We start from the raw sequence: 15,024 nt of genomic DNA on the forward strand, positions 1-15,024 counted from the left end.
CAGGTCCCCAGCACAGCTCATGTCTCCTGATCCGAAGCCTCTGCTCCCGAAAGCTACTCCAGGGGCTCAGGCAACACCCGAGGGCACCAGCCACGGCACTAGAACACCTTGCAGTTTGGCTCCTGGTCTAGCCCAACCCGGGCCTGGCCAATCCCAGGACTGCTCAAACTCACCTGCCTGACAGGTGCCGGCGGTCCGGGGCGTGACCGCAGGGGACTGGCGGGCGCAGTGGGCGGGAGCTGAGAAAAATGAAGCTCCAGGCGCATGGCACACACCGCCCAGTCGCCGCGGTGGCTGCCGGGATGCGCCGCAGCGAATGGTCGCGCCGGGCGCAGCTCTGAGTGACCTTTCACCCGCGCCCAGCGGTCCCAGGCGGCGGCATAAGGCGGAAGCCATGGCGGAGGCGGCGGCTGCGGCGGGCGGGACCGGCGCGGGCGCGGGCTCCGGGTCTGCAGCGGACCGGGACCGGGCCCCGGAGCGGGACCGCGCCGGGCGAAGGCTGAGAGTTCTGTCCGGCCATCTGCTGGGCCGGCCCCAGGAGGCTCTGAGTACCAATGAGTGCAAAGCGCGGAGAGCCGCGGCGGCGACCGCGGCGGCGCCCACTGCCACTCCCGCCGCGCAGGAGTCGGGTACCATCCCCAAGAAGCGGTGAGTAGCGGCTCTGCGGAGCGAGCTGGCGGCGAGGGACCAGGCTGGGCCTGTGCTGCCGAAGGGCAGTAGCGAGGTGGGAAGGGAGGTGACACGGGTGGGCGGAAGGCAGCTTGGTCCCTGAAAGTGCGGACCCGTCTTTCTTTGGAGAGAGTGAATAAGACCCTGGACTCAGGAAGGGGGCAGGATGGAATGCTGGATTTTGGTCACTATTTTAGAGTAATAGACCCGAGGAACTCTTACTGGGGAAGGCTTTAAGAGGACCCCTTTTCTTGGATTCTTAATACCAGGAATTCATTCTCTATTTGGAATGAATATTTTGGGGGCAAAGGTTTTGGAATAAAAAGAAGGGGTTCTATTATGACCCTCCAAGGAAATTTAAGTTTGTACCAAATGATGGATCTCTTCAAACTCACGCAAGCCTGTATGCGGGGAGAACTGATGCTGGCTGGTTTCTGTGGTGTAGTTTTCCGCTTGCTTAGGGGCATGGTCTTTGAAGGAGGAAACTGAGGTGTGGATAAAAGCTATAAACTGCAGACGCTTGTTAGGGATTTAGGGTGTAGTGGTAGCTACTGAACGCTGGTGTAACCAGAAGATGAAAGATCCTTGTCTGTGGATGAGGAGGTACATAAGCCTTTTTTTTTTTTGAAGACATCTTGACTTCCAACTTTTTGGAGAAATGTTAAGTTCTGATGGAAGCTACTAGGAAAAACTATTTTCTGAGATGTGGCTTTGTCAGCGTGGATAAACTTTGAAAGTGAAAAGAACATTACTGATGTTTACTGTGTACTTTGAATGAGGTTGTGGTAAATCTATGATTCCTTTTACTTCTCTCCAAACTATGAAGTAGGTGCAGTTGTATCTCATTTTACAAATGTAGAAGCCTGCTGTAGGCTTGGCAAGTTAAATTTTGAAAGCCCACGAAGTTAAGTTCAGGGCCAAGTTCTTAAGCCATCCTGCTTCTGATGAATTCATTAGTTCAACGTTCATGAGTCCTTCCCCTGCTACGTACACACTACACTAGGAATACAGAGATTTTAAAATGTAGTTTTTACTCTTAAGGAACTGATAATCTAGTAAGATAAATTTCTAATACAGTGTAATTAGAATCTCAGGTGATAACAGTAGCAAAAACTCACTTAACCCAGTTTTGGGTATTTATTTGTTACAGTGAAGGCTTTCCAAAGTAAATCTTGAAGTTTGTGTTGGAAGTAGCCTGCCAAAGGAGAATAGTGTTCTTGGCAGATAAACAGTGTGTTCACAGGTCAATCAGTGAGTGATAGATTAGGGAACTGCTGAGAGTTAAGTGTGACAGGAGAGGGTAAGAATGACTTGGGATGAGGATTGGAGAGGCTGGTCTTGTTAGCAGGACTTTACGTCGGGTAAAGCATGATTACATTTACCTTTTAGAAAGGGCGCACTGGGGACTAGGTTGAAGGTTTAAGCAGTTGAGCTTATGATTTCTGGGAACATAAGACTTGAGTTTGAATTTCTACTGCACAATTCCAGCTACATGACCTTGGGCAAGTCACTTAACTTCTCTCAGAGCTTTAGTCCCTTTGTGAAAATGAGAACGATAATTCCCGCTTTGCAGTGTTATTGTGAGAATTGAAAAATACAGAGTTAAGTAAAGAAGAGGTTAGTGCATTGCTGATTACATAACCCCTCAACAAAAGGTAGATGCAGTTTTCATTGAGTCCAAAGTCAGCGAGACCAATTAGGAGACCATTATCCTGATGACAAATGTTGTGATTGTGAGCTAAGGCATAATATTGCAAATGCGCAATCTGTTTGAAAAAATATTAGGAGGTAAAATTTCCATAACTTGGTTGCTGAGTGGTGGGGGAGGAAGGAATCAAGGATCACATCTTGGCCTCTGGTTTCATTTGAAGTTATATTAGCTGTGATTGAATTTAAAACTTTTTGTAACTTTCCTAATGGCTTAATGTATATGTATGTCTATTCATTTGTATTCATTTGTATGTCTATTCTATGCATCTTTATGATTGTACATCTATATGTAGGTTCACAATCTCAGAACTAAGTAGGTTGGGCAAGTGTTCCTTAAGGTTGGGTTTAGAGGCCTTTGTCTATAGCATTCAGAGAAAAATAGTAATGTTTGAAAGGCACATTGAGGTAATGGATGAGACTTCCCATGGCTGACAGTGACTGGTCTGGGAGGCCTTCTGTGGCTGCTTCATGGACTGAAGGCACAATGGTAACACATTGGTGGCATAGATTATAACAGGTAGAAAGCTCTGGTCTTTAATTCAGGTGTGGCTAGTGGTAAAATCTAGTCCTGTACAACTATTTTGAAATTTGAATTAAAATATGAGGGAACACAAAAGCTTGTATTAGGTGGAACATCAAAACAATCCTCACAGAGTGATCTACTTAATATATTGTTCATGGGGAACCCAGGTGTCCCTTCTACTTCCTATTGTTTAACTGGGCTTGAGTTTGCCAGCAGCAGAGCTGAGCCTAAAGGGAAGGCAAACGATGGAGCAAGAAGGAGCCAGCATGTATATCTAGTAAAGTGTGAATGTGACTATATGCCGTTATTTTGAAATTGTTTGGTGATGTGTGTTATTTGTATAACTCCTTCTCTTTTATTACCTTGGATGATGTTATTGGTTGTAATTGTTTTATCTTATGGCTGGTTGTCGTCATGGAATTGGAGGAGTGACTTCTTGAAACTTCATGTTTTCATTCCTCTTATAGGGTATAGTCATGTACATGTTAATTATACACAACATTTGTAGAGTAGTTGCTTTATGACAGATATTGTCTTAGGTACTGGAGGCAAAGAGATGACTAATATTCTTTGGCTTCAAAGAATTCATAATCTAGCAAGGGAGATACACATTCTAGTACATTTTGAGTAGAGCTAATGTAGATACAGGTACAGATGTAGCATGAAGGAAAGAGTCAGGTCAAGGGAATATTTCCGGAAATGGTTTTAAAATATGGATGATAGCGTGGCAGGTTGATTGGATGGTGAGGAGAGTTTGTATTCCAGGCAAAAGTTAGAGCGTTATGGCAAAGCAGAAGGGCGTGAAAGTGCATATTGTATTTAGGTAAGTAAAGAATTCAGTATTGGTAGCGGTGGGAGTAAAGTGAACAGAGGAGGGCACTTGCAGGTCATGGAGGCCCTTGGCCTGTACGTCATCAGTCCATTCATTCTTTCACTCATTTGTGTGTGACTGTTTGAGAACTTACTATGTAACATATAGCAGTGAACAAAATCTCTCCCCTTATGGACTTACATTCTATCCAACTCTAGTTGGAGTAGAGAGAGTGAACCGACAAGTAATACAGTGTGTCAGATGATGATAAATATAATGAAAAAAAGAATGAAGCGTGATAGGAGGCTAGGTGATGGAGAACCCTTGAAGGAATTAAGCGGGGAAGAGACATGATCAGTTTGGGATTGGGTTTGGGTTTGAGAGAAATGACTTTACCTGCAGTGTTAAGAATGGATTGGAAGAAGGTTGATGATGGTTATAGGAAAACTCATTAGGGGAGGCTGTTGTAGCCAATCAGGTGAGCAGTAAGGAAGGATTAAACCAAGAAGGTGGCCATGAGAATAAAGAGGAAAGGATTAATTTGAGTTTTGGAAGTCAGTGCACTAGGTGATGTTTAAAACCTGTTACCTTGTCACATGGTCTCCTATGAGTTTGTTCTAATTACGTCTATCCAGGAACATATATTCTCATTATTTGAAGTTGCTGAGCCGAATTTTGAGGATGATGGTTTACTTTTGGACCTTCGTTTTGCTTTACATGCATGTTATTCCGTGAACAATTTCTTTTTGATCTTGCTTCTGAATGCAGTTTTAGATTCCAATAAAATCATAGTAAATATCAATTAAATATGTGACTTTTTATGCTTTGGTTTTGGATGTTTTTCTGTTTTTTCGAAAAGTCATTATGATGTTATGAAAAAGAGAAGAAAAAAATCCCTTGTTGACATGTCCCTCTTATACTGAAACCACTTTCCGAGTTGTGATTTTGGCTCCAACCTTACAGTTTAGAACTGTTCTTTGGCAATTTTTACAGAGGTTATAAATTCTTCTTGTTCATATCAAAAGAATATCTGATTAAGAATGCTACTAATTACTTAATTTACTTGCTTATGTTGTCATTTATACACACCATTCTTTAAAAAATAATTATTATTTAACATCTACCAGAAACCTTGGTAGATATTTTCTAGAAGGAAAAACCTGAGTTAACCTCTTGTAAATGTGTCCCAGGAGGGCATCCTGAAACCTGTAAAAGCTTATGCATTTCTGCAGCAAAGTTATTTGCACAAGTGACCTGACTTATGATTTAACACCATTTGGCAAAATTAGAGCTTATTATAGTAGTTACACTGAATGAAATACTTAGCCTACTTTGAGTTCCTAGCTAGGAATTCTAGTAGTAGTAGTAATACGAATTTTAATTTGACTAAGTCCTAATGTACCAGGCACCCTACTGAGGTTTTTATGTACATTATTTCATTTAATTTTCACAGCAGCTCTGAAAAAGAGGTGACACTATATGTATGTTCAGATGAGGAAGTAGAGGCTTAGAATGGTTAATTTGTCTAAGATCATACAACTATGAAGTCAGAGACAGCATTTCATCTCTGATCTGTCTTACTCAAAAGGCCATGTTTCTTCCCCTACACGGTATTATTGCACTTGATGTTGTTCTCTAGGGGGAAATTATCTATTTGGTAATCATCAGGCTGTTTTCTTTGTCATCCAAGTTTCAAACCTTTTGTGGTTAAATAGATCATGATCGTATACAGTGTCATAATTATGAGGACATACTGTACTTATTAAGTAAATTATAAAATATACACTCCTCTCAAAATGAAACTCATAATTTAAGAAAATATGATGCATGGTTTAAAAAGATGGACCAGTCTATTTCCTTTTGTGAGTGAGTTTTGCTGTTTGACTTGTGAGAGAAGACAGTGTTGAGAATAAAAGGGAAAGAGGAGGAGGAATGTGGAAGACCCCAGATCAGAGAAGAAAGAAGGAAAAGAGAAGAGTTAATGGAGGATTTACTGCCTGGCTGGAAGTTAACTGTCTTTGGCCTATTAATGAACAAGAAGCCCTGAAGACTTAATCTCATGATTATTTGATATCATACTTCTCTTATATTACAAGTATCATTTTGAGATGGACCACATCTTCTGTAAGTAAATTTCTTTGTGACGGGAGGTATCTACTATAGAGCCATCTTCCTCTAGTCACTTCATAAAAATATATAGTAATAATTTAAGTGATCTGGTTTTTTTTTAAGCTGCAGAGAAACTAAGTGCTGTTATAGTCAGATGAGATACTTTATGGAACCCTTTAAAAGCAAGGGCTAAGCAAGTATTACTCCTTTCAGTTTTATTTTCTTATAGAGAAGACAACTTCTGTTGAACAGATTAGTATGTTAATTTCAAATCCAAACCAAATCAAAGAATCCTGAGTAGAGTTTATTTTCTTTATTTGTTGGGCTTTAGGGGTAATATTTAATTATACCTTTGTCCCTCATCTGAATTCAGAATCAACTGAGAGGTAAGACATGCAATATAGACAGATGGAATAAAAATATCAGCCTTATTTCTAATAAAGCTGGTTGGAGTTTATGGCTTAGATTTGGGCTACCTAATATTTACCCTGAATTAGCTATGCTCAGTCTCAGGTAGTGCTGGACCATAGGAGCCCTCCTCTGCAAGAGCATAGTCAGCTCTGGTAAGCCTCTTACGTGGCACTGAGAGACTAGCGTATAACCTCTCCATAGCCTATAGATTGAGAGAGAGATAAAGGGCCGACCCCAGGTGCGTGGTGCCTCCTCTCAGAAGTCACTAACCAGGTAAGTTACCCTTCCTGTGAGGAAAAAGTGAATGTGTGAGGGTTGGGGAGAGGCCAGGATTGTGACTTTCTGTAGCCCTTCCATGTTGGAAACTGGAGGCTGGAGAATGGAGGTTTTCCTGGAATGTTTTTGGAGAAATTAAGGGCTGAAAACTTTTCACCTGCATCATTGGCATGTGTTATCCCCATTGCCTACTGAATATATTGCAGTTTCCTTGGTAGGGCAGTTAAGGTCCTCCAGCAGGGTCTGTCTAAATCAGCCTTTCCAGGCCTATATCTTATTTTCTTGGTGCCTACTGTGTAAACTACACACCAGAATTATTGCTATTCTTAGAATATAGCTTTCCCTTACCCTTTTCTTTCTTTGGTATGTTAATGTGTCTCAAAGTATAGTACACTGATGGTCCTAAGATAATTTGGGGTGGTACATGGATTAAAAACTTACTTGCATAGTTATAAATTTTTGTATATATAATTATTTTTGGTAAACTTTATTTACTATTACATGATTTATTATATAAGTAAATGCATAAACTATAGTTTACATAAAAGTTAATTACTTTTTACAAAGTGAATACATTCATCTTATCAGTATTTAGGTTAAGAAACAGCATTACCAGTATCCCAGAAGCCCTCTTCATTTTCCTTTCCAGTGCCTCCTCCCACCAGGTTAACCATTGCCTGACTTCTAACACTGTGGTTTGGATTTGCTTCTTTTGAACTTTATATAAGTGGAATCATATAATGGATTCATACAGTGTGTACTTTGTTACAAGTTAGTCATTCATGCAGGCCAGATTCTCTTAAATTTTCTAAGTATTCAAAAGATCAATATTTGCTTACCTTTCTTAAAACAAAAGCATTACATCTGACTTTGATTCTCTTCTTGTATTTGTATATTTAATTCTAAATCTTTCTGTAGTTGAAATATGCTTACTTATTAAGGAAAGCTGTTACCATTCTAGGGAATGCAGTGACTTTTGACAAGGGAGTTTTGTCTTGAGTGAAATTTGGTGCTATAGGCATCATCGTAACACTCGCTAAGAAAAATACTGTATTGTATGTAATATTTGGCCTTGCCAACATATCTCAAGTTACTAACCAGAGACTTGGGCCAGAATGCTGTCTAAATTCGTGTCAGCAACTTTGCTGACAAGTTCTATTTATAGTTGCCATGTCAGCTACCTCCAACCATCAAGTGGGAAGTGTTCATGTATCCCAGGACCTGTAGTTAAATAATATGAATTATTTAATTTTTGTAGTCACAGTTTGTTACTCCCACTCAGATTGATTATGTGGTTAGATTTTGCATTTATTCTTTGAACTTCACAGGATCCAGCATTAGGGATATTAAAATGACTTACTTGAATTCTGTTCTGCTGTCAACTCAAATTTTATAAATCAGCACTGTCCACTAGAACTTTCTGTGTTGATGAAAGTGTTACGTGGTCTATACTGTCCATTATGGTAGCCACTGGTCATATGTGGCCTTTAAGCATTTGAAATATGACTAGTGTGACTGAGGAGCTAAGTTTTAAATTTTATATAATTTTATTTAATTTAAATCTAAATAGGTACACGTGGCTAGTGATACTACTTAGCACAGCTATAGACTGAAACTTAACTCATTATCTATCCTTTCTTGTCCCCAAATGAAGTTACTGTTCTGAGTTTTCTTTAAGTATTAACACCAGTCACCCTTCAACCCTTGCTCTTGAACTTCTTTTTTTGGTTCACATTTTTAAAAGTTGAAGTATAATCAACTAATATTAGTTTTTGGTGTACAACATAATGATTTGATATTTTTATACATTACAAAGTGATCACCACAGTAAGTCTGCTTATCATCGGTCATCATAAAAATTATTATTGACTTATATTCCCTAATTTTACATTACATCTCCATAACTTATTTTATAATTGGGAATTTGTACCTCCTAATCTCTCTAACCTAGTTCACTCATTCCCCCTACATTCCTCCTCACTGGCAACCACCAGTTTCTTCTCTGTATTTATGAATCTTACTTTCTCTTTTTTCTGTTTATTTTGTTTTTTAGATTCCACATATAAGTGAGATCAGTACAGTATTTGTCTTTCTCTATCTGATTTATTTCACTTAGCATGATTTCCTCAGGTCCATTCATGTTGTCACAAATGGCAAGATTTCATTCTTTTTTTATGGCAAATAATATTCCTCTGTGTGTATATGTGTGTGTGTGTGTGTGAGAGAGAGAGAGAGAGAGAGACATCTTCTTTATCCATTCATCTATTGATGGATGCTTAGGTTGCTCCCAAATCTTGGCTATTATAAATAATGCTGCAGTGTACATAGGGGTGCATTTTTTTTTGAATTAGTGTTTTTATTTTGCTCTGAAGAATGCCCAGAAATAGAATTGCTGGATTGTATGGTAGTTGAATTTTTAGTTTTTTGAGGAATCTCAATACTGTCTTCCATAGTGGTCGCACCAATTTACATTCTGCCAACAGTGCACATTCTCAACAACACTTGTTTTTGTTGTCTTTTTGATAATAGCCACTCTGATGGGTGTGATATGATAACTTATTGAGGTTTTGATTTGCATTCATTTCCCTAATGATTAGTGATGTTGAGTATCTTTTCATGTGTCTGTTGGACATCTGTATATCTTCTTTGAAAAAATGTCTGTTCAGATCCTCTGCCAATTTTTAAATGGCATTGTTTGGGGTTTTTTGATGTTGGGTTGTGAATTCTTTGTATATTATGGATATTAATAGCCCTTATCAGATACATTGTTTACAAATATTTTCTCACATTTAGTAGGCAGCCTTTTTGTGCAAAAGTTTTTGTCTGATATAGTTTCATTGGTTTATTTTTGCCTTTGTTTCCCTTGCCTGAGAAGACATACTGAAAAAAGTAATGCTAAAACTGATGTCAAAGAGCATACTGATTATGTTTCTTTTTCCCCCTAGGAGTTTCATGGTTTCAGGTCTTATATTTAAGCCTTTGATACTTAAATTTTGAGTTTATTTTTGTATATGATATGAGAAAGTAGTCCAGGTAGATTCTTTTGCAAGTTGCTATTCAGTTATCCAAACACTCTTTATTTAAGAGGCTGTCTTTTCTCCTGTTGTATATTCTTGCCTCCTTTGTTAGAGATAAATATAGATAAGTTGAACATGTAAGTGGTCTCTCTTGTTTTATTCCATTGATCCAAATGTCTGTTTTTGTGCCAGTACCATACTGTTTTGATTACTGCAGCTTTGCAATATAGTTTGAAATCAGGGAGAGTGATACTTTTGACTTTGTTCTTCCTTTTCAAGATTTGGGATCTTTTGTGTTTTCATACAAATTATAGAATTATTTGTTCTAGTTCTGTGAAAAATGCTTTTGACATTTTGATGGAGATTGCATTAAATCTGTAGATTGTGTTGGATGGTATGGTCATTTTAACAATATTAATTTTTCCAACTCATGAGCATAGTATATCTTTCCATTTATTTGGGTCTTCTTCAATTTCTTTCATCAGTGTCATAATTTTTAAGAGTACAAGTGTGTTACCTCTTTTATTATATTTATTCCTAGGTAGTTTATCTTTTTGATGTAATTTTAAATGGGATTATTTTTCTTGATTTCTCTCTTTGATAATTCATTATTAGTGTATAGAAATACAACTAATTTCTGTATATTAATTTTGTATCTTGCAACTTTTCTGAATCCATTGATGATTTCTAGTAGTATTTTGGAGGCATCTTTAGAATTTTCTATGCATAGTATTCTGTCATCTGCAAACAGTGACAGTTTTACTTCTTCCCTTTCAATTTGAACTCCTTTGATTTCTTTTTATTGTCTGATTGCTGTCGCTAGGATTTCCAATATTATGTTGAATAAAAGTGGTGAGAGTGGGCATCGTAGTCCTGTTTCTGATGTTAGAGGAATGCTTTCAACTTTTCACCATTGAATATGATGTTAGCTGTGGGTTTGTCATATGTTGCATTTATTATGTTGAGGTATGTTCCCTCTGTACCCACTCTTTTGAGACTTTTTATCATAAATGGATGTTAAATTTTGTCAAAAAGCTTTTTCTGCATCTGTTGAGTTGATTATGATTTTTATTCTTCAGTTTGTTAATGTGGTCTATCATGTAGATGTGTGAATATTGAACCATCCTTGCATCCTTGGGATAAATCCCACTTGATCATGCTGTATGATCTTTTAATGTATTATTGTATTTGGTTTGCTAATATTTTGTTGAGGATTTTTGCATCTATATTCATCAGTGATATTGGCCTGTAATTTTCTTTGTTTGTGGTGTCTTTGTCTGATTTTGCTATCAGGGTGACACTGGCCTTGTAGAAAGAGTCCAGAAGCATTCCTTCCTCTTAAATTTTTTGGAATAGTTTCAGAAGGATAGGTGTTACTCTTCTTTAAATGTTTGGTGGAATTCACCTTTGAAGCCATCTGATCTTGGACTTTTGTTTGTTGGGAGATTTTTAAAAATTTATTTTATTATTGATGCAATTTCATTACTAGTAACCAGTCTGTTCATAGTTTCTGTTTTTTCCTGATTTAGTCCTGAGACATAGGTTTCTAGGAATTTATCCATTTTTTCTAGACTGCCCAATTTGTTGGTGTGTAGTTGTTTCTAGTAAATGCTCTATGCTTGGTATTTCTGTGGTTGTTGGTTGTAACTTCTCCTCCTTCATTTCTAATTTTATTTATTTGGGCCCAGTTTTTTTTCCTTAATGAGACTAGCTAAAGTTCTATCAATTTTGTTTATCTTTTCAAGGAACCAGCTCTTAGTTTTATTGATATTTTCTATTGCTTTTTACTCTGTTTCATTTATTTCCACTCTGATCTTTATCATTTATTTTCTTCTACTAATTTGGGGTTTTGTTTGTTCTTTTGTAGTTTTTTTTTTAAGGTTAGATTGTTTATTTGAGATTTTTCTTATTTCCTGAGGTAAGCAAGTATTGCTATAAATTTTCCTCTTAGAACTACTTTTGCTATGTCTCGTAGATTTTGGATCAGTTTGTTTCTATTTTCATTTGTCTCTAGGTTTTTAAAAATTTCCCCTTTCTTCAGTGACTCATTGATTATTCAGAAGCATGCTGTTTAGACTCCACATGCTTGTGGTTTTTTGCAGTTGTTTTCTTGTAACTACTTTTTAGTCTTATACCATTGTGGTTGGAAAAGATGCTTCATCTGGTTTCAATATTCTTAAACTTATTGAGCCTTGTTTTCTATCCTGGCATGTAATCTATCCTGGAGAATGTTCCATGGACACTTGAAAAGAATGTGTATTCTGCTGCTTTGGAGGAAATGTTCTGTATCTAGCTGTTAATTCATTCTATTCTGTCATTTAAAGTCAGTGTTTCCTTATTGATTGACTGGATTATCTGTACATTGATGTAAGTGGGGTGTTAAAAGTCCCCTACTATTTTTGTGTTACTGTCAATTTCTCCTTTTATGTTTGTTGATGTTTGCTTTATGTATCTAGGTGCGTATACATTTACAATTCTTATATCTTCTTGTTGGATTGAGCCCTTTATCATTATGTAATGTCCTTCTTTGTCTTGTTACAGTCTTTGTTTTGAAGTCTTATTTTGTCTGATAAAAATATTGCTACCCCACTTTCTTTTCATTTCCATTTGAATGGAATACCTTTTTCATACCCTCATGTTCAATCTGTGAGTCTTTAGATCTGAAGTGAATCTCTTGTAGGCAGCATATATATGGGTCTTGCGCCTTTTCCATGCAGCTGCTCTTTGTCTTTTGATTGGAATATTTAAAGTAATTATTGATAGATAATGTACTTACTGCTATTTTATTAATTGTTTTGATGTTTTCTGTAGTTCTTTTTTGTTCCTTTCATCTTTTACTCTCTTCCCTTGTGATTTGATGATGATCTTTATTATTATGTTTGAATTCCTTTCTCTTTTTTGTGTGTGTACCTATTAGAGGTTTTTGATTTGTGGTTACCATGAGGTTTATATGTAGCTGTCTATATACACTTAATTATTTTAAGTTACTGATCTCTAAATTCATATGCATTTTAACAGTCCTGCCTTTTTACACCCTCCCTGTGTTTACTGTTTGTGACATCATTTTACATCCTTTTATTTTGTGGATACATACTTATTGTAGAAGTAGATGATTTTTACTACTTTTGCCTTTTAATCTTCCTACCAGTATTATAAGTGGTTGATCGATTCTTTACTGTATATTTCCCTTTACCAATGAGATTTTCCCTTTTGTACTTCTCATATTTCTAGTTGTGGCCTTTTCTTTTCCACTTAGAGAAATCTCTTTAACATTTCTTATAAAGCTTGTTTCGTTGTGCTGAACTCTTAGCTTCTTTTGCTGTAAAATTTTCTTGTCTGTAAAATTTTTTGTCTTTCTGTCAAATCTGAATGAAAGCATTGCTGGGGATAGTATTCCTGGTTGTAGATTTTTCCCTTTTATCACTTTAAATATATTATACCACTCCCTTCTGGCCTGCAGAGTTTCTGCTGAAAAGTCAGCTGGTAGCCTTATGGGAGTTCCCTTATAAGTAACTTGTTGCTTTTCCTTTGCTGTTTTTGATATTCTCTCTTTATGTTTAATTTTTGCCATTTTAATTACAGTGTGTCTTGGTGTGGTCCTATCTGGGTTGATTCTCTTTGAGGCTCTCTGTGCTTCCTGGACCTGGATTTGTTTCCTCTCCCAGCTTAAGAGAAGTTTTCAGCTTTTATGTTTTCAAATATGTTCTCTGCCCCTTTCCTCTCTTCTTCTGGTACCCCTTAATGAGGATGTTAGTATGCTTGACATTGTTCTAGAGGTCTCTTAAACTGGACTCATTTTTTTAAAAATTCTTTTTTCTGTTCCGCTTGGATGATTTTCACTACTTTGTCTTCCAGTTTGCTGATCTGTTCTATTGAATGATGATGGCCTACATCATCTAATCTACTGTTGATTCTTTCTAATGTATTTTTTTATTTTGGCTATTGCATTCTTCATCTCTGTTTGATTCTTCTTTATATTTTCCAATTCTTCATTAAACTTTTCGCTGTGTTTATTTCTTCTTCTGAGTTTGTTGAGCATCTATAGAATCATTACTTTGAACTCTTTATTGGGTAGATTGCTTATCTCCATGTCCCTTAGTTCTTCATCTGGAGTTTTGTATTGTTCATTTGTTTGGAACATATTCCCTGTTTCCTCTTTCTGTCTCATTCCTGGTGTGGCTGGCAGTTTGGGCTGGGGAGTCCTGGAGCTGGTCCTGGCCACTGCTGGGTATAGTTGGGCCCAGAGCTGAGCTTGGCCTGGTTGTGGAAGCAGCTGGTTTCCTGGGTAGCTGACGGTGGGCTTGGGGGTCCTGGGACCAGTGCCTACCCACTACTAGAGGGAGGACCCCAAAATGGAACTTTCCAGCACTGTTGTCTTCATGGTAGAATGAGCTCCCCAATATGGCTGCACCAGAGTCTGTGTCCCCAGAGGGAGTCCCAGTTGCCTCTTGCCTCTTTGAGAGGTTTGCCAAGATCAGCAAGTGGATCTGACTCAGGTTCCTTTCAAATGACTGCCTTGCAGTGAGACTCAAGAGTGTGTGAGATTTTGTATGTAGTCTTTAAGAGTGGAGTCTCTGTTTCCTATAGCCCTCCAGCTCTCCTGTATGCAAGCTTCACCAGCCTTCAAAGCCAGATGTTCTGGAGGCTCATCTTCCCACTGAGGACCCCAGGCTAGGGAGCCCAAAGTGGACCTCTCTTCTTAGGAAGAACCTCCGCTATTGTGATTATCTTTCTGTTTGTAGGTTGCCTGTCTGGTGGTGTAGCTCTTGAGTATACTGTGTCTCTGTGCCTCTTACCTATCTTGTGGTTCCTTCTTTGTATCTTTAGTTGTGGAAAACCTTTTTTTGCTAGTCTTCAGATCATTTTCATAGATAGCTGCTCTGTAAATAGTTGTGGGAGGAAGTGAGCTCAGGGTTTTCCCACTCTGCATCTTGGCCACACCCTTCCCATCTTTTCATTCTTTTCTTTTAAGATTGGACTCTTTTTTGAATTAATTTATTTGAATTAATAATTCTGCAGTCACCCTGCTACTTTTATACATGTTTATCTTATCTGATCCTCACAGCTACCCATTTTATAGATCGATAACATAAGTTCATAGACATTTGCCAGAAAATAGTCACTTGTTAGGTAGTAAAGGTAGAACTTAGATTTGAATCCAGAACTTTTCTCTCAAGTCTAGAGGTTTTTTTCTTGATACTATACTGATATTACCAAGTCTTATTCATTTTTTCCTTCTTAACTCATAGAACTTACATTCTAATGGGTGAAATGGGTAATTAACTAAACATGATAAGTAAGTTAAGTATTAAGTCTGTTAGAAGATGATAAATGCTATGGAAAAAAGAAAAAGTGAAGCAGAGTGAGGAAGTAGGGTTCAGATTTTAAATAGGATGTTACTGGAGAACATGGTATTTGAACAGATATTTGAAAGAGATGGCAGAGTTTATATGGATATCTAGTCAAATGAGACAGAAGACTAGTGTGTCCTATTAAGA

The 15,024-nt window shown here is 37.7% G+C and overlaps 1 protein-coding gene across 1 annotated transcript in view; it reads left to right on the top strand.

Moving 5' to 3' along the window:
- Positions 1 to 301: 301 nt before the first annotated feature.
- Positions 302 to 15,024, top strand: part of AGPS (alkylglycerone phosphate synthase) — a 119,878-nt gene continuing 105,155 nt past the window's right edge. Inside the window, exon 1 of the mRNA XM_010959957.3 lies at positions 302 to 648. Coding sequence (XP_010958259.2) covers positions 317 to 648 — 332 coding nt within the window. The 5' untranslated portion in view covers positions 302 to 316. The remainder of the gene's footprint in view (positions 649 to 15,024) is intronic.

This window comes from Camelus bactrianus, chromosome 5 (assembly GCF_048773025.1).
Source record: "Camelus bactrianus isolate YW-2024 breed Bactrian camel chromosome 5, ASM4877302v1, whole genome shotgun sequence".
In the NCBI taxonomy this organism is placed as follows: Eukaryota; Metazoa; Chordata; class Mammalia; order Artiodactyla; family Camelidae; genus Camelus; species Camelus bactrianus.